The sequence below is a fragment of the Mobula birostris genome, chromosome 27, assembly GCF_030028105.1.
Source record: "Mobula birostris isolate sMobBir1 chromosome 27, sMobBir1.hap1, whole genome shotgun sequence".
Classification (NCBI taxonomy): Eukaryota; Metazoa; Chordata; class Chondrichthyes; order Myliobatiformes; family Myliobatidae; genus Mobula; species Mobula birostris.
Window position 1 is genome coordinate 1,085,407 of NC_092396.1, and position 19,953 is coordinate 1,105,359.

The window sequence follows — 19,953 nt, forward strand, 5'->3', positions numbered from 1 at the left end:
AACCACATCTTTAACAACCAACTCCAATATCTTCCCAACCAATGAGGTCAGACTAGAAGAGAAGAGAAATTGCGTCTCAACTCACAAGAGAGCGTAGGCCATCAGCTTTTGCAGTTGATGTTTCTGTAGCAGGCAACTTCTTTTTTACGAGGCCAAGTTGCTAGCTTGACGCTCAACCCAGCACGGATGGAAAGCGTGCCAGGGGAGCCGGCTGGGTTTGAACTCGGGACCTTCCACCCCAAAATCCAGCACTGATGCCACTATGCCACCAGCCGGCAGAGGTCAAGACTAAGTGGCCTATAATTTCCTTTCTTCTGCCTCTCTCCCTTCTTGAAGAGTGGAGTGACATTTGCAATTGTCCCTCCCAGAATCTAGTGATTCTTGAAAGATCATTACTAATGCTTTCACGATCTCTTTAGCCACCTCTTTCAGAACTCTGGGGTGTACTCTATCTGGTCCATGTGACTTTCAGACCTTCAGACCTTTCAGTTTCCTAGGAACCACCTCTCTAGTAATGGTAACTTCACATTCTTCATGACCCTTGACACCTGGAACTTCCACCATACTGCTAGTGTGTACCTGAATACTGATGCAAAATACTTATTCAATTTGTCCACTATTTCCTTGTCTCCCCCCCCCCCATTACTACCTCTCCAGCATTGTTTTCCAGCAGTTCGATAACCACCCTCACCTCTTTCACACTTTATGTATATGAAGAAACTTTTGGTATCCTCTTTAATATTATTGGCTTCCATTTTTTGTATTCTATCTTTACCTTCTTAATGATTTTTTTTAGTTGTCTTCTGTTGGTTTTTAAAAGCTTACCAATCCTCTATCATCCCACTAATTTTTGCTCTATCATATCCCTCTCTTTGGCTTTTATGTTGGCTTTGACTTCTCTTTTAGCCACGGTTGTGTCATCTTGCCTTTAGAATACTACTTCCTCTCTGGGATGTATATATCCTGTGCCTTCTGAATTACTGTCATCCCTGCCAGTGTTCTTTTCCAATCAACTCTGGCCAACTCCTCTCTGATGCCTCTGTAATTCCCTTTGCTCTGTTGTAATACTGATACATCTGACTTTAGCTTCTCCTTCTCAAATATCAGGGTGAATTCGATCATATTATGATCACTCTCCCTTAAGGGTTCTTTTGATTTAAGCTCCCTGATCAATTCCAGTTCATTGCACAACACCCAATCCAGAATAGCTGATCCGCTAGTGGGCTCAACCATGATCTGCTCTAAAAAGCCATCCTGTAGGCATTCTAGAAAATCCCCCTCTTGGAATCCAGCACCAACCTGGTTTTCTCAATCTACCTGCATATTGAAATCCCCCATGACTATTGTAACATTGCTCTTTTGGCATGAATTTTCTATCTCATGAGTTGCTGCCGAATGATTTACTGATTAGATATTTGCATTAACAAGCAGGTGTACCTAATAAAGTGGCCACTGAGTCTATGGTTCGATGTACATGTGACAAATGAAGCTTTTCTCTGAGTGAGTCTGACCTCGAATAACATGTTGACTTGTGATAAAAAGCAATAGACAATAGACGATAGGTGCAGGAGTAGGCCATTCGGCCCTTTGAGCCAATGCCGCCATTCACTATGGTCTTGGCTGACCATCCACAATCAGTACCCTGTTCCTGCCTTCTCCCCATATCCCTTGACTCCACTATCTGTAAGAGCTCTATCTAACTCTTTCTTGAAAGCATCCAGAGAATTGGTCTCTACTGCCTTCTGAGGCAGAGCATTCCACAGATCCACAACTCTCTGGGTGAAAAAGGTTTTCCTCAACTCCGTTCTAAATGGCCTACCCCTTATTCTTAAACTGTGGCCTCTGGTTCTGGACTCCCCCAACATTGGGAACATGTTTCCTGCCTCTAGCGTGTCCAATCCCTTAATAATCTTATATGTTTCAATCAGGACCCTGCTCATCCTTCTAAATTCCAGTGTATACAAGCCCAGTCGCTCCAATCTTTCAACATATGACAGTCCCACCATCCCGGGAATTAACATCGTGAACCCGCGCTGCACTCCTTCAATTGCAAGAATGTCCTTCCTCAAATTTGGAGACCAAAACTGCACACAATACTCCAGGTGTGGTCTCACCAGGGCCCTGTACAACTGCAGAAGGACCTCTTTGCTCCTATACACAACTCCCCTTGTTATGAAGGCCAGCATGCCATTAGCTTTCTTCACTGCCTGCTGTACCTGCATGCTTACTTTCAGTGACTGATGAACAAGGACACCTAGATCTCGTTGTACCTCCCCTTTTCCTAACTTGACACCATTCAGATAGTAATCTGCCTTCCTGTTCTTGCCACCAAAGTGGATAACCTCACATTTATCCACATTAAACTGCATCTGCCCACTCACCTAGCCTGTCCAAGTCACCCTGCATTCTCATAACATCCTCCTCACATTTCACGCTGCCACCCAGCTTTGTGTCATCTGCAAATTTGCTAATATCACTTTTAATCCCTTCATCTAAATCATTAATGTATATTGTAAATAGCTGTGGTCCCAGCAGCGAGCTTTGCGGTACCCCACTAGTCACTGCCTGCCATTATGAAAGCGACCCGTTAATCCCTACTCTTTGCTTCCTGTCTGCCAACCAATTTTCTATCCATGTCAGTACCCTACCCCCAATACCATGTGCTCTAATTTTGCCCACTAATCTCCTATGTGGGACCTTATCAAAGGCTTTCTGAAAGTCCAGGTACACTACATCCACTGGCTCTCCCTTGTCCATTTTCATAGTTACATCCTCAAAGAAATTCCAGAAGATTAGTCAAGCATGATTTCCCCTTCGTAAATCCACGCTGACTCGGACCGATCCTGTTACTGCTGTCCAAATGTGCCGCTATTTCATCCTTTATAATTGACTCCAGCATCTTCCCCACCACTGATGTCAGGCTAACTGGTCTATAATTCCCTGTTTTCTCTCTCCCTCCTTTCTTAAAAAGTGGGATAACATTTGCTACCCTCCAATCCACAGGAACTGATCCTGAATCTATAGAACATTGGAAAATGATTACCAATGCATCCACAATTTCTAGAGCCACCTCCTTAAGTACTCTGGGATGCAGACCATCAGGCCCTGGGGATTTATCAGCCTTCAGTCCCATCAGTCTATCCAACACCATTTCCTGCCTAATATAAATTTCCTTCAGTTCCTCTGTTACCCTAGGTCCTCTGGCCACTATTACATCTGGGAGATTGTTTGTGTCTTCCCTAGTGAAGACAGGCCCAAAGTACCTGTTCAACTCGTCTGCCATTTCTTTGTTCCCCATAATAAATTCACCTGTTTCTGTCTTCAAGGGCCCAACTCTGGTCTTAACTAATTTTTTCCTCTATTACATCTGGGAGATTGTTTGTGTCTTCCCTAGTGAAGACAGGCCCAAAGTACCTGTTCAACTCGTCTGCCATTTCTTTGTTCCCCATAATAAATTCACCTGTTTCTGTCTTCAAGGGCCCAACTCTGGTCTTAACTAATTTTTTCCTCTTCACATACCTAAAGAAGCTTTTACTATCCTTTATATTCTTGGCTAGCTTGCCTTCGTATCTCATCTTTTCTCCCCGTATTGCCTTTTTAGTTATCTTCTGTTGCTCTTTAAAAGTTTCCCAATCCTCTGCCTTCCCACTCGTCTTTGCTATGTTATACTTCCTCTCTTTTATTTTTATACTGTCCTTGACTTCCCTTGTCAGCCACGGCCTCCTCTTACTCCCCTTAGAATCTTTCTTCCTCTTTGAAATGAACTGATCCTGCACCTTCTGTATTATTCCCAGAAATACCTGCCATTGTTGTTCCACTGTCATCCCTGCTAGGGTATCTTTCCAGTCAACTTTGGCCAGCTCCTCCCTCATGGGTCCATAGTCCCCTTTGTTCAACTGTAATACTGACACTTCCGAGTTTCCCTTCTCCCTCTCAAATTGTAGATTAAACCTTATCATATTATGGTCACTACCTCCTAATGGCTCCTTTACCTTGAGTTCCCTTATCAAATCTGGTTCATTACACAACACTAGATCCAGAATTGCCTTCTCTCTGTAGGCTCCAGTTCAAGCTGTTCTAAGAATCCATCTCGAAGGGACTCCACAAACTCCCTTTCTTGCGGTCCAGCACCAACCTGATTCCTCCAGTCTACCTGCATGTTGAAGTCCCCCATAACAACTGTAGCATTACCTTTGCGACCTGCCAATTTTAACTCTTGATTCAGCTTACACCCTATATCCAGGCTACTGTTTGGGGGCCTGTAGGTAACTCCCATTAGGGTCTTTTTGCCCTTACAGTTTCTCAGTTCTATCCGTACTGACTCTACATCTCCTGATTCTATGTCACCCCTCGCAAGGGACTGAATTTCATTCCTCACCAACAGAGCCACCCCACCCCCTCTGCCCACCTGTCTGTCCTTTTGATAGGACGTATATCCTTGAATATTCATTTCCCAGCCCTGGTCCTCTTGCAGCCATGTCTCTATTATTCCTACAACATCATACTTGCCAATTTCCAACTGAGCCTCAAGCTCATCCACTTTATTTCTTGTACTCCATGCATTCATATACAATACTTTTAATCCATTACTCCCCTCATCTTTCACCTCGATTCCTATTGCACTTGGCCATACTCTCCGATCCCTTCCTGAGCTTTCTGCCCCGTTAATTCTGTTGTCTTTCTTAACTTTTCTTATTCTGTCTTTCCCTTTAACTCCATCCTTGTATTTCCAGTTCCTCTCCTCCCCCCCCCCCGCCAGTACTTAGTTTAAACACACACGTGTAACAGTGGTAAACCTGCCTGCCAGAATGCTGGTCCCCCACCTGTTAGGGTGCAACCCGTCCCTTTTGTACAATTCATCCTTACCGCAAAACAGATCCCGGTGGTCTAAGAATCTAAATCCCTGCTTCCCGCACCAGCTCCTCAGCCACACATTCAGATCCCCTATCTCCCTGTTCCTGCCCTCACCAGCACGAGGAACTGGAAGCAAACCGGAGATAACCACCCTGGAGGTTCTGCTTTTTAGCCTTCTACCGAGTTCTCTGAAGTCACGCTGCAGAATTTCTTTCCTCTTCTTCCCCACGTCATTTGTGCCGACATGCACCACCACTTCTGTCTGTTCACCTTCACCCTTGAGGATTCCCTGCAATCGGTCTGTGACATCCTGGATCCCGGCACCAGGGGTGCTCCTGATGTGGCCTTCTATATATTGGCGAGACCCGACGCAGACTGGGAGACCGCTTTGCTGGACACCTACGCTCTGTCCGCCAGAGAAACCAGGATCTCCCAGTGGCCACACATTTTAATTCCACATCCCATTCCCATTCTGACATGTCTATCCACGGCCTCCTCTACTGTAAAGATGAAGCCACACTCAGGTTGGAGGAACAACACCTTATATTCCGTCTGGGTAGCCTTCAACCTGATGGCATGAACACTGACTTCTCTAACTTCCACTAATGTCCCACCTCCCCCTCGTACCCCATCTGTTATTTATTTCTATACACACATACTTTCCCTCTCTCTCCTTTTTCTCCCTCTGTCCCTCTCACTATACCCCTTGCCCATCCTCTGGGTTTTCCCCCCCCACCCCTTTTCTTTCTCCTGTCCCATGATCCTCTCATATCCCTTTTGCCTATCACCTGTCCAGCTCTTGGCTCCATCCCTCCCCCTCCTGTCTTCTCCTATCATTTTGGATCTTCCCCTCCCCCTCCCACTTTCAAATCTCTTACTCACTCTTCCTTCAGTTAGTCCTGACGAAGGGTCTCGGCCTGAAATATCGACTGTACCTCTTCCTACAGATGCCGCCTGGCCTGCTGTGTTCACCAGCAACTTTGATCTGTGGTCCTTAAATCCCGCCTGTTGCCGCAGAAACTCCTTTCTGTACCTCTCGCTATGGAGTCCCCTACTATCACGGCTCTGCCTGACGTCTGTCTCCTCGGGTTTGCTTCAGCGCCAATTGTTGACCCGCAGACCTGTCCGCCTCTCAGACCGGCGCTGTCTTCTGTCCCGACAGCTTCCAAAAGGGTGAACCTGTTTTCAGAGGTACATCCCCCGGGGTCTCCTGTACTCCAAGCATCCATCCCTTCCTCATCGTCACCCTCCTTCTCTCTTCCGGTATCTTCGATATAATGATCTCGCTGTAGGTCCCGTCCAGAAAACTCTCGTTTTCCCGGATGAACCTGAGGTCATCCAGTTGCCTCTCCAGTGCCCCAACACCGTCCTTCAGGAGCTAAACCTGGACAAGCAGGGAGATGTTTGTAGATGTGAGTCAGTGATATTGTGCAGAAATAATCATTGTAAATTTCTTTGTAGGCTTTGATGATTTGTCAGATCGGATCGATTTTATAATTTGCCTCGGAGGTGATGGCACTTTACTTTATGCATCATCTTTATTCCAGGTACGTCTGTCCCTCAGGGTCCAATGTTTTAGTTTGATGCATTGGGGTTTGGGGGGGGGGTGTGGAACTCTGCTACTAACAGTCCTGAAGATGGCTGTGAAAGGAGGAGGGGTGGACATGGGGCTAGTAATGCCATCCCATAAAAACCCGGAGCTACAGAAACATCAACAGAAGCTCCAAACACTTCGTTCCTGAGAGAGAAAGGTTCCTCGCTCGAAGACACATGAAGTCATGAGGTGAGAGCCACAAATCTGTGGAAGTCTCAGCTGATCAACCTTCTGTAAGAGAGACCGGCTAAAGAACACCTGGCAATGCGACCTTCAAGTTGACACCAAGAAAATGGGCTCCACCTGGGGACAACGTGAGATACTGACCCAGGGCAGAGGACTCTGCCAAGCTGCTGCCAGCAGCCTGTACCCCACTAGGGGTGATGGGGCTTGAGAAGATGGTGATGATTGGGGTGGGTGAGGTAGGGGGAGTCATAATGGAGGGATGGGATGGGATGGGAGTTTCTGAGGTGTGCAGCCCAAAGTTCCCGAATGAAGTCTCCACATTTGCCACACCCGCCTCTCAGAAATAGGAAGGCGGGGAGCTGGTGAACTCTAACCTCGTGACTGGCTGTGTCTGAAAGAACTAATTAACTAAACAAGGAACACCACTAGATTCTGCCTGGAGGTCAGAAAGTGTTCTGCAGGGATCTGTTCTGAGACGCCTGCTCTTTGTGGTTTATATAAACCACAATCATCCGATCACAATTGGATGAGGAAGTGGAAGGGTGGCTTTAGTAAGTCTGCAGATGACTTGAAGGTTGGTGGTGGTGTGGACGGAGTAGAACAGGAGTTCCCAACATTTTTTATGCATGGATCAATACTGTTAAGCAGGGGGTCCCTGGAGCCCAGGCTGGGAACCCCTGGTGTAGAGGGTTGCTGTGGGTTTCAATGGGACATTGCTAAGATGCAGAGCTGGGCTGAGAAGTGGCAGGTGGAATCTGAACTCTGGAAAGCTGAAGTGATTCACTTTGGAAGGTCAAACTTAAAGGCAGAGTACAGGGTTAATGGCATGACTCTTAGCAGGAACTGAGGGATCTTGAAGTCCATAGATCCTCACAGTACACTGCATACTGTATACAAGCTCAGTACACTGTATACTGTATACAACCTCACTGTATACAGTTTACTATATACTCACAGGCAGCCACGAAGCAAGGAAACTCAATGGAATCTATTTAAAAAAGACTGTCAAATACCCAACGTGCAGAAAAAAAACGTCAGGCAAACAATAACAGAATCTATACCACTGGCATATGTCATGTAACATATTAATGTAGTGGCGGGAGTGCAATGCAATGCATGATAATATAGAGAAAAAATAAGTGAGTCAATTGCAGTAAGTATATATATGTATATTAAATAGTTAAATTAAAAATAGTGCAAAAACAGAAATAATATATAATAAAAGTGAGGTAGTGTTCATGGGTCCAATGTCCATTTTGGAATCGGATGGCAGAGGGGAAGAAGCTGTTCCTGAATGGCTGAGTGTGTGCCTTCAGGCTTCTGTATCTCCTCCCTGATGGTGACAGTGAGAGAAGGGCATGCCCTGGGTGCTGGGGGTCTTTAGTAATGGACGCTGCCTTTCTGAGGCACCGCTCCCTGAAGATGCCTTAGATACTACGGAAGCTGATGCCCACAAAGGAGCTGGCTAATTTTACAACTTTCCAGAGCTGCTTTCGATCCTGTGCAGTTGCCCGCCCATTCCAGACAGCGATGCAGCCTGTCAGAATGCTCTCCATGGTACATCTGTAGAACTTTTCGAGTGTTTTAGGGGACACACCAAATCTCCTCAAACTGTTAATGAAATATAACCACTGTCTTGCCTTTTTTTATTGCTGCCTTGATATGTTGGGACCAGGTTAGATCCTCAGAGATGTTGACACCCAGGAATTTGAAACTGCTCACTCTCTCTACCTCTGATCTCTCTGAGGATTGGTTCATGATCCCTTGTCTTACTCTTCCTGAAGTCCACAATCAGCACCTTGGTCTTACTGATGTTGAGTGCAAAATTAAAAATAAGTAAATAACATTCAGAACTGAAGTCCACTACCACAAAGCAAGTCATCACTGTAGCCGATACAAGAATCCATTAAGTTGCAGGCAGCCACCTCAGTTCAGTGCAGTGACAGGGAAACCTTGCAGAGCAGCGAGCTAAACACTAGTCCATCCCTCTTCTCCGGCCCCGGCACCCTGACCTTTCCAACTTGGCCTGGCACTTAAATCACCCAAAACCTTGAGTTGCTCCTCGCTCTCGGCTCCTGGCCCTGCCACTTCGATACGTCCTCAGCCCCTGACCCTGCCGCTTCGATAAGCTCTCAGCCCCTGACCCTGCCACTTCGATACATCCTCAGCCCCTGACCCTGCCGCTTCGATACGTCCTCGGCCCCTGACCCTGCCGCTTCGATACGTCCCCGGCCCCTGACCCTGCCGCTTCGATACGTCCTCGGCTCCTGACCCTGCCGCTTCGATACGTCCTCGGCTCCTGACCCTGCCGCTTCGATACGTCCTCGGCCCCTGACCCTGCCGCTTTGATACGCTGTCAGCCCCTGACCCTGCCACTTTGATACGCTCTCAGCCCCTGACCCTGCCGCTTCGATACGCTCTCAGCCCCTGACCCTGCCGCTTCGATACGTCCCCGGCCCCTGACCCTGCCGCTTCGATACGTCCCCGGCCCCTGACCCTGCCGCTTCGATACGTCCCCGGCCCCTGACCCTGCCGCTTCGATACGTCCCCGGCCCCTGACCCTGCCGCTTCGATACGTCCCCGGCCCCTGACCCTGCCGCTTCGATACGTCCCCGGCCCCTGACCCTGCCGCTTCGATACGTCCTCAACCCCTGACCCTGCCGCTTCGATACGATCTCAGCCCCTGACCCTGCCGCTTCGATACGCTGTTAGCCCCTGACCCTGCCGCTTCGATACGTCCCCGGCTCCTGACCCTGCCGCTTCGATACGTCCCCGGCCCCTGACCCTGCCGCTTCGATACGTCCCCGGCCCCTGACCCTGCCGCTTCGATACGTCCCCGGCCCCTGACCCTGCCGCTTCGATACGTCCCCGGCCCCTGGCCCTGCAGCTTCGATACGTCCCCGGCCCCTGGCCCTGCCGCTTTGATACGTCCTGGACCCCTATCCCTGCCGCTTCAGTACGCTCTCAGCCCCTGACCCTGCCGCTTCGATACGCTCTCAGCCCCTGACCCTGCCGCTTCGATACGTCCTCGGCCCCTGGCCCTGCCGCTTCACTACTCTCTCAGCCCCTGACCCTGCCGCTTCGATACGCTCTCAGCCCCTGACCCTGCCACTTCGATACGTCCCCGGCCCCTGACCCTGCCGCTTTGATACGTCCTCGACCCCTGACCCTGCCGCTTCGATACATCCTCAGTCCCTGATCCTGCCGCTTCGATACGTCTTCGGCCCCTGACCCTGCCGCTTCGATACGTCCTCGACCCCTGACCCTGCTGCTTCGATACGTCCTCGACCCCTGACCCTGCCGCTTCGATACGCTCTCAGCCCCTGACCCTGCCACGTCGATATGCTCTCAGCCCCTGACCCTGCCACGTCGATATGCTCTCAGCCCCTGACCCTGCCGCTTTGATACGCTGTCAGCCCCTGACCCTGCTGCTTTGATACGCTGTCAGCTCCTGACCCTGCCACTTCGATACGTCCCCGGCCCCTGACCCTGCCGCTTCGATACGCTGTCGGCCCCTGACCCTGCTGCTTCGATACGTCCTCGGCCCCTGGCCCTTCCGCTTTGATACGTCCTCGACCCCTGACCCTGCCACTTCGATACGCTCTCAGCCCCTGACCCTGCCACTTCGATATGCTCTCAGCCCCTGACCCTGCCGCTTTGATACGCTGTCAGCCCCTGACCCTGCCGCTTTGATACGCTCTCAGCCTCTGACCCTGCCGCTTCGATACGTCCTCGACCCCTGACCCTGCCACTTCGATACGCTCTTAGCCCCTGACCCTGCCACTTCGATATGCTCTCAGCCCCTGACCCTGCCGCTTCGATACGTCCCCGGCCCCTGACCCTGCCGCTCCGATACATCCCCGGCCCCTGACCCTGCCGCTTCGATACGTCCCCGGCCCCTGACCCTGCCGCTTCGATACTCTCTCAGCCCCTGGCCCTGCTGCTTCGATACGTCCTCGGCCCCTGACCCTGCCGCTTTGATACGCTCTCAGCCCCTGACCCTGCCGCTTCGATACGTCCTCGACCCCTGACCCTGCCACTTCGATACGCTCTCAGCCCCTGACCCTGCCGCTTTGATACGCTGTCAGCCCCTGACCCTGCTGCTTTGATACGCTGTCAGCCCCTGACCCTGCTGCTTCGATACGTCCCCGGCTCCTGACCCTGCCACTTCGATATGTCCTCGGCCCCTGGACCTGCCGCTTCGATACGCTGTCGGCCCCTGGCCCTGCCGCTTCGATACGCTGTGGGGCCCAGACCCTGCCGCTTCGATACGCTGTGGGACCCAGACCCTGCTGGCTCAGCTCGGTTCTGCTGCATTGAATCACCTCCAGGTCCACTCCAGCAATGGCCAAACACTGGCTCGTTCCCCTCTTTCAGGCTGTAATTGCCACAACCATAACCATCCTGCACCTAGTTCACACCGCAAAAATACCCGTTCGTACGGGTGGTTAAAAAGCACAACTTCGAAAGGGAATTGATAGCAAAGGTTTTGAAGGTCCATTTAATGTCAGAGAAATATTTACGATATACATCCTGAAATGCTTTTTCTTCACAACCATCCACAAAAACAGAGGAGTGCCCCAAAGAATGAGCGACAGTTAAATGTTAGAACCCCAAAGTCCCCCTCAGCTTTCCTCCTCCTGCACATAAGTAGCAGCAAGCAATGTTCCCACCTCCACCCACCGGCAAAAAAAAAGCATTGGCACCCACCACCAAGTACTCAATCACGCAGCAAAGACACCGACTTGCAATACTCCTTCACCCGGTATTCGACATACCACAGACTCTTTCTCTCCCCCTAATAAGGGAGAAAGAGGTGGCTCCGTTTCACAGCGACAGGGGAGACATAACAAACAACTGGCTGGTTTACGATGTTAAAAGTCTGTTGTGTCGCTTTTTCCAAGCTCTGTGCCCAAAGATCTCGGGTCTCTGGGCACACAACCTTAGATCTTCCGACTCCCATGACACACCGATCTCCTGCCGGGACACCGACCTCCGACCCCCCCCCCTTCCCCAGTCTCCAGAGCTACAAAGTCTTGGATCTCCAAAGACGAGCAAAGCTTTTAGGCCGCGCCCTTGGTGTGCTGAATAACGGCCAGTCCTGAAACCCCGAGAGCGGGCCCCATTCCTGCAAAGTACCATAGTCAGCATGTAGCTCCAGGTCAGGGCCTTCAAAAGAGATATTAAAGATAGAAATAGAGCTGTTTCCAAAGATGCAAAAAGGGAGTCGCTGTTAGGCGCCATTGACCCTCCTAAGCTCCGCCTCCTTGCAGTGATTCTTTCTGAGAAAAAATGTGATTAATCCAATAGTTTATAGTTTGGTTTGCTGCCAGCATGTCGTCACTGTGCTCCCCCAGTGATATCTTAAACTGGAGGGAGCATAACTTTAAGGTGATTAAGAGGAGATTATAGGTGGGTTGTCAGAGGTATGCTTTCTACAGAGAATGGTGGGTGTGTGTGTGGGACGCGCTGCCAGAGGTGGTGGTAGAGGCAGATACCTTAGGGACATTTCAGGAAATCTTAGATAGGGAGATGGAGGAGGGAAGGGATAGATTGATGTGAGAGTAGGTTAATAAGTCAGCACAACATCATGGGCTGAAGGGCCTGGTGTGTCCAGTATGTTCTGTTCCTGTTCAATGTGTAGGGTGGCTTGTGTTGCTTGCCTTAAATCCACATGTGCGTCAAGGCAATAACATTTGTCTGTATATAGATGGCTCATTCTGACTCAGCTTCTTGTTTAACAGGGTAGTGTCCCACCGGTGATGGCTTTTCATCTTGGCTCCCTAGGATTCTTGACACCATTCAACTTTGACACCTACCAGTCACAGGTTACGCAAGTGATTGAAGGTACTCATGTTAGAGTACGATGAAGTAATCTCACTGCTCTTGTGTGCATACTGAAAGCTTAAATCTAATGGATATATTTGAAGTGACCTATTTCAAACATACATGAGTCATGGTCATAGACACTGACTATCTGACACCTCCTGTCCACAGTGAACACTGGTTGTTTATCTATATTAACACCATAAGACACAGGAACAGAATTAGGCCACTTGGCCCATCAGGTCTGCTCTGCCATTCCATCATGGCTAACTTATTTTCCCTCTCAACCCCATTTTCCTGCCTTCTCCCATAACCTTTGACGCCCTGACTAATCAAGAACCGATCAACCTCCACTTTAAATATGCTCAATGACTTGGCCTTCACAGCCATCTGCAGCAATGAATTGCACAGATTCACCATCTCTGGCTAAAGAAATCCCTGCTTATCTCTTTGCTAAATAGACTCCCCCACTGTGGGAAACATTCTCTCCACATCCACTCTATCTAGGCCTTTAAATAGTCGCTTATTCTTCTAAACTCCAGTGAGTACAGGCTCAGACCCACCAATCAACTTCTCATTCATTAACCCCTTGATTCCCGCAATCTCCTCTGGACTCTCTCCAATGCCAACACATCTTTTCATAGAAAAGGGACCCAAAACTGTTCCAATGATCCATAAAGCCTCAGCATTACATCCTTGCTCTTATATTCTAGTCATCTCGAAATGAATGCTAATATTGCTCTTACCTTGGTCAGCAGCCTCATATGCAGCACTTTGTCAAAGTCCTTCTGAAATTACAAATAAACAACAGCCATTAATTCACTGTCTATCCTGTGTTACGTACCCCGTAACTGGGTTGCCAAACCAGCAGAAATGGATCACTCAGTTGGAGTCTGGATTACTAGAACTAAGAAAGTTTTATTAAAGAAACAAGCAACACAGTAATCGAAAGGATAATAAATGCAACAGTTCAGCAATGATAAACACACATGTGCACAGAATTAAGATAACAGGATCAATCAAGCTCTATTGTTGTCTAGGGGTAAATGACCAATTTCAAAGTGACACAAAGGTCCAGTTCAATTTAGTTCAGTTCGCAGTAATCGTTGCCATGGCGATGGACAACGTGGGGGGAAGGAGAGAGAGAACGGGAACGACTGATCATTCAAAACGGCTTCCACACACAGACCTGCGATATTGCTCACAAGCAGCTTTCGGGCGAGCCCTTTATGATGTCACCTGAGGTCACCGACTGTGACCCCTCCTCCAGATGCGGTCGATCCTCTGCAGTGAACCCGGCACCCAAGCGAGGGTGGACACACACCGGGTTCCCGCTGATCGTACCTTTCCACCCTGTGCGTTTAAGGCTGATCCCCCGATCAGCCGTCTAAGAGCTTCCCACCGACTTGTGAGAGGCGCACCGCTTCCAGGGTCTCGTTACCTCGAGTGTCGTGTGTGTCTTGCCTTAGCGAACCTGTCCCTTTTTATCCCCCCGCTGGGGTATCGCCTGTCCGTCACTTCGAACAGTTCAGGGTTCAAAGGGGGAGCCGCTCTAGACAGCTCTCTCTCCCGTCCCTTCATTACACATCTCCAGATGCTGCTTCATTGTTCCTTATCTCTCCCTCCCCTGAGGACAGGTGGCAGACCAACTGCTGATGCCACTGATGCTAGCCCAGGCCAGCAAACATCTTAATTTATGTGTATTCTCGTCACACCTGCTTGTTATTTCCTCAACAAATTTCAACAGATTTGTCAGGCAAGATTTCTCCTGACTGACTTTGGCCTATTTTATCATGTGCCTCCAACTACCCCAAAACATTTTAAGTCCATAAGGCATAGGAGCAGAATTAGGCCATTCAGCCAGTCTAGTCTGCTCCACCATTCCATCATGGCTGATCCCAGATCCCACTCAACCCCAAACACCTTGCCTTCTCGCTAAATCCTTTGATGGCCTGACCGATCAGTAAACTATTAACTACCTTAAATATACCCACAGACTTGGCCTCCACCGCAGTCTGTGGCAGAGCATTCCACAGATTCACCACTCTCTGGCTAAAAAAATTCCTCCTTGCCTCTGTTCTAAAAGGTCACCCCTCAATTTTGAGGCTGTGCCCTTGAGTTCTGGATACCCCCATCATAGGAAACTTCCTCTCCACATCCACCCTATCTAGTCCTTTCAACATTCAGTAGGTTTCAATGTGATCCCCACGCATTCTTCTAAATTCCAGTGAGTACAGGCCCAAAGCTGCCAAACGCTCTTCATATGTTAACCCCTTCATTCCTGGAATCATCCTTGTGAATCTTCTCTGGACTCTCTCCAATGACAACACACCCTTTCTGAGATATGGGGCCTAAAACTGTTGACAGTACACCAAGTACAGCCTGACTAGTGTCTTATAAAGGCTCAGCATTATATCCTTGCTTTTATATTCTACTCCCCTTGAAATAAATGCCAACATTGCATTTGCCTTCTTTACCACAGACTCAACCTGTAAATTAACCTTCTGGGGGTCTTGCAGGAGGACTCCTAAGTCCCTCTGTACCTCTGATGTTTGAATTTTCTCCTCATTTAGGTAATAGTCTGCACTATTGTTCCTTTTACCAAAATGCATTATCATATATTTCCCAACACTGTAGTACATCTACATTTTTGCCCATTCTTCCAATTTGTCTAAGTCCTGCTGCAATCGCATTGCTTCCTCAGCACTACCTACCCCTCCACCTATCTTCGTATCATCTGCAAACTTTGCCACAAAGACATCAATTCTATCGTCTAACTCATTGACAAACAATGTGAAAAGTAGCGGCCCCAATACTGACCCCTGAGAAACACCAGTAGTCACTGGCAGCCAACCAGAAAAGGGCCCTTTTATTCCCACCTGCTGCTTCCTGCCTGTCAGCCATTCTGCCATCCATGCCAGTATCTTTCCTGAAATTCAATTGGAATTTATCTTGTTAGCCAGCCTTGTGTGGTACCATATCAAATGCCTTCTGAAAATCCAAGTAAATGACCTCCACTGACTATCCTTTGTCCACCCTGCTTGTTACTTCCTCGGAGAACCCTAACAGATATGTCAGGCAAGATTTCCCTTTACAGCAACCTTGCTGACTTTGACTGATTTTATCATTAGTCTCCAAGTACCCTGAAACCTCATCCTTAATGATGGACTCCTACATTTTCCCAACCACTGAGGTCAGACTAACTGGCCTAAAATTTCCTTTCTTTTGCCTCCCTCCCTTCTTAAGGAGTGGAGTGACATTTACAATTTTCCTGTCCTCCAGAACCATTCCTGAATCCAGTGATTCTTGGAAGAAGATCACACGTGCCTCCACAATCACCTCAGCCATTTCCTTCAGAACTCTGGGGTGTACACAATCTAGTGCAGCTGACTTATCTACCTTCAGACCTTTCAGATTCCCAAGAACCTTCTCTAGATACGGTAACTTCACCCACTTCATGATCCCTGACACCTGGAACTTCCACCATACTGCTAGTGTCTTCCACCCTGAAGACTGACACAAAATGCTTATTTGGTTTTTCCATCATTTCTTTGTCCTCATTACTCCCTCTCCAGTATCGTGTTCCAGCAGTCCGATATCCACCCTTGCCTTGTTTTTACACTTCATGTATCTGAAGACACTTTTAATAATATTGGTTAGCTTACTTTTGTATTCTATACTTCCATATATTTTCATTTACCTTATTGACTTTTTTCGTTGCCTTCTATTGATGTTTAAAAGCTTCCTAATCCTCTAACTTCCCACTAATTTTTGCTCTATTATATGTCCTCTCTTTGGCTTTTATGTTGTCATTGACTTCTCTTGTTAACCGCAGTTATGTCATCTTGCCTTCAGAATACTTTTTCCTCTTTGGGATATATATGTTCTGTGCCTTCCAAATTGCTTCCAGAAATTCCAGCCATTGCTGCTCTGCCATCATCCCTGCCAGTGTTCTTTTCCAATCAATTCTGGTCGACTTCTCCTTCGTGCCTCTGTAATTTCCTTTATTCCACTGTAATACTGATACATCTGACTTTAGCTTCTCTTACTCAAACTTCAGGGTGAATTTGATCATATTAAAATCACTTTCCCCTAAGGGTTCCTTTACCTTAAGCTCTCTAATCAATTCCAGTTCACTGCATAACACCCAATCCAGAATAACTGATCCCTAGTGGGCTCAACTATAAACTGCTCTAAAAAAACTATCTCATAGCTATTCTAGAAATTCTCCCCTCCTGGAATCTAGCACCAACCTGATTTTCCCAGTCTATCTGCATATTGAAATCCCCCATGACCATTGTACACTGCCCTTTTTACTCGCATTTTCTCTCTCCCTTTGTAATTTGTAGGCCACTGTCTTACTACTGTTTACAACATCCATCAGGGTCTTTTTACCCTTGCAGTTCCTTAGCTCCATTCACAAAGATTCAACATCTTCTGATCCTATCTCATTTGTTTTTAATGACTTGAGTTCATTTTTTACCAAGAGAACAATGCCATCCCCTCTGTCTTCCTGTCTGTTGTTTCAATACAATGTGTACTCGGACATTAAGCTCCCAGCTATTATCTTCTTTCAGCCGTGATTCAGTGATGCTAACAACATCATACCTGCCAATCTGCAACTGTGCTGCAAGTTCATCGACCTTATTCCATAGGCAGCACGCATTCAAATACAACACCTTCAGTCCTGTATTCACCTTCTGAATTTAATTGAATAGACTTTATTACTTACGTCCTTCATATACATGGAGTAAAAATCTTTACGTTATGTCTCCGTCTAAATGTGCAATGTGCAATTTATAGTAATTTATAATAAACAGTATGTACAACAGGATAGTCAATATAACAGAAATACAATTGTATCAGCATGAATTAATCAGTCTGATGGCCTGGTGGAAGAAGCTGTCCCGGAGCCTGTTGGTCCTGGGTTTAACACTGAGGTACTGTTTGCCAGATGGTAGCAACTGGAACAGTTTGTGGTTGGGGTGACTCGGGTCCCCAATGATCCTCTGGGCCCTTTACACACCTGTCTCTGTAAATGTCCTGTATCATGGGAAGTTCACATCTACAGACACGCTGGGCTGCCCAAACCACTCTCTGCAGAGTCCTGCGATTGAGGGAAGTACAGTTCCCATCCCAGGCAGTGATGCAGCCAGTTAGGATGCTCTTGATTGTGCCCCTGTAGAAAGTTCTTAGGATCTGGGGGCCCACACCAAACTTCTTCAACCATTTGAGGTGAAAGAGGCGCTGTTATGCCTTTTTCACCACACAGCTGGTGTGTACAGACCACATGAGGTCCTCGGTGCTGTTTATGCCGAGGAACCTAAAGCTGTTCACCCTCTCAACCCCAGATCCATTGATGTCAATAGCGGTTAGTCCGTCTCCATTCCTCCTGTGGTCCACAACCAGCTCCTTTGTTTTTGTGACATTGAGGGAGAGGTTGTTTTCTTGACACCACTGTGTCAGGGTGATGACTTCTTCTCTGTAGGCTGCCTCATTATTATTTGTGATTAGGCCAATCAGTGTAGTATCATCAGCAAATTTAATTAGCAGATTGGAGCTGTGGTTGGTGATACAGTCATGGGTATACAGAGAGTAAAGGAGGGGGCTTAATACACAGCCCTGAGGGGCACCAGTGTTGAGGGGCAGAGGTGAGGGAGCCCACTCTTACCACCTGCCGGCGATCTGACAGGATCCATCAACACAAGGCAGGGTGAAGGTCGAGGTCTCTGAGCTTCTTGTCAAGCCTGAGGGAATTATGGTGTTGAATGCTGAACTGTAGTCCAAGAACAGTCCACCTTTTTTGGTTTTCTCTGCCTTTTACATTTCAACTCATCCTGTTGACTACAATTTTACCCTATCAACAGCCTCTTCTCACTGCACATTGCCTGTTTGTAAACCACCTACCTCATCTTCAGCACTATTATCAGCCTTTCCTACGATTACTTCCTGCACTGAAATATACACAGCTCAGGACACTAGACACACCATGCTCAACCTTTTGATTCCTGACTCTGTCTGAGATCTTACCAATATCTGCCACCACAGCCTCTCCACTAACTGTTCTAGCATTCTGGTTCCCATCACCTTGCAACTCTAGTGCAACATTAACAAACCTGCCCACTAGGATATTGGTCCCCCTCCAGTTCAGGTGCAAACCATTCCTTCTGTACAGGTCCCAACTTCCCGGGAAGAGAGCCCAATGATCCAAAAATCTTATAGAAACATAGAAAATAGGTGCAGGAGTAGGCCATTGGGCCCTTGGAGCCTGCATCGCCATTCAGTATGATCATGGCTGATCATCCAACTCAGAACCCTGTACCAGCCTTCCCTCCATACCTCCTGATCCCTTTAGCCACAAGGGCCATATCTAACTCCTTCTTAAATATAGCCAATGAACTGGCCTCAACTGTTTTCTGTGGCAGAGAATTCCACAGATTCACCACTCTCTGTGTGAAGAAGCTTTTCCTCATCTCAGTCCTAAAAGGCTTCCCCTTTATCCTCAAACTGTGACCCCTCGTTCTGGACTTCCCCAACATCGGGAACAATCTTCCTGCATCTAGCCTGTCCAATCCCTTTAGAATTTTATACGTTTCAATAAGATCCCCCCTCAATCTTCTAAATTCCAGAGAGTATAAGCCTAGTCGATCCAGTCTTTCATCATATGAAAGTCCTGCCATCCCAGGAATCAATCTTACGCAATACCAAGAGAAGCTTCCAGAATCATACATACTGTGACCACCAGGATGCATACTAAACAATTACATGTATACTGGTGGTTAAATTGGCCCTGAATCTCATTGTCCTGAGCAATGAAAATAAAGCCCTAAGCAGGTAGTATGTTAAGATGCAAAGAAAAATACCAATGAAACAGTGTAATTCAGCAATGGTGATGAATGAGGGGTCACTCCGTTTGTCCATCAGGGAACGTCGCCATCACCCTGAGGAGCCGGCTCAAGGTGAAAGTGGTGAAGGAACACCATCCCGACCATCAGCACGAACTGGAGGAGAACGGGCTGATCAACACCATGTGTGGGGATGTCCACCCAAGGAGACAGGTCACCCATTACCAGGTGAGATAGCAACACCTCAGGGCTGGGGCAAGGGCCTGGTGGATGTGATGGGATGGCCACCGATTCGTGAGGCTTCAGGGCTACAGTTACACTTGAGCGACTGGTTCAAGTTTAATTGTCATTCAACCATACAAATGAATACAGCCGAACGAAACAGCGTTCCTCTGGAGCCACAGTGCAAAGCACAGTACCAACAGCACACCACACATAAAGCACATACAGTTACGATAGCAGAAAACATACTGATCCTTGCTACAGCTGAGACAATGCAACTCCCCCACCATCGGCCCTCCTCCTCCCCCCTTCCTCCACTTCCTCCTCTCCCCTTCCTCCTCCCCCCTTCCTCCTCCCCCTCTCCCCCTTCCTCCACCCTCTCCTCTCCACCCCCTCCTCTCCACCCCCTCCTCCTCCCCCTTCCTC

General features: G+C 48.1%; 1 protein-coding gene across 4 annotated transcripts in view; it reads left to right on the forward strand.

Moving 5' to 3' along the window:
- LOC140188554 (NAD kinase-like) overlaps positions 1-19,953 on the forward strand; it is a 102,969-nt gene that overhangs the window by 73,015 nt on the left and 10,001 nt on the right. For all 4 annotated transcript variants that reach the window (XM_072244954.1, XM_072244957.1, XM_072244956.1 and 1 more), the window contains 3 exons: positions 6,316-6,401; positions 12,379-12,481; positions 19,385-19,533. In XM_072244954.1, coding sequence (XP_072101055.1) covers positions 6,316-6,401; positions 12,379-12,481; positions 19,385-19,533 — 338 coding nt within the window. The remainder of the gene's footprint in view (positions 1-6,315; positions 6,402-12,378; positions 12,482-19,384; positions 19,534-19,953) is intronic.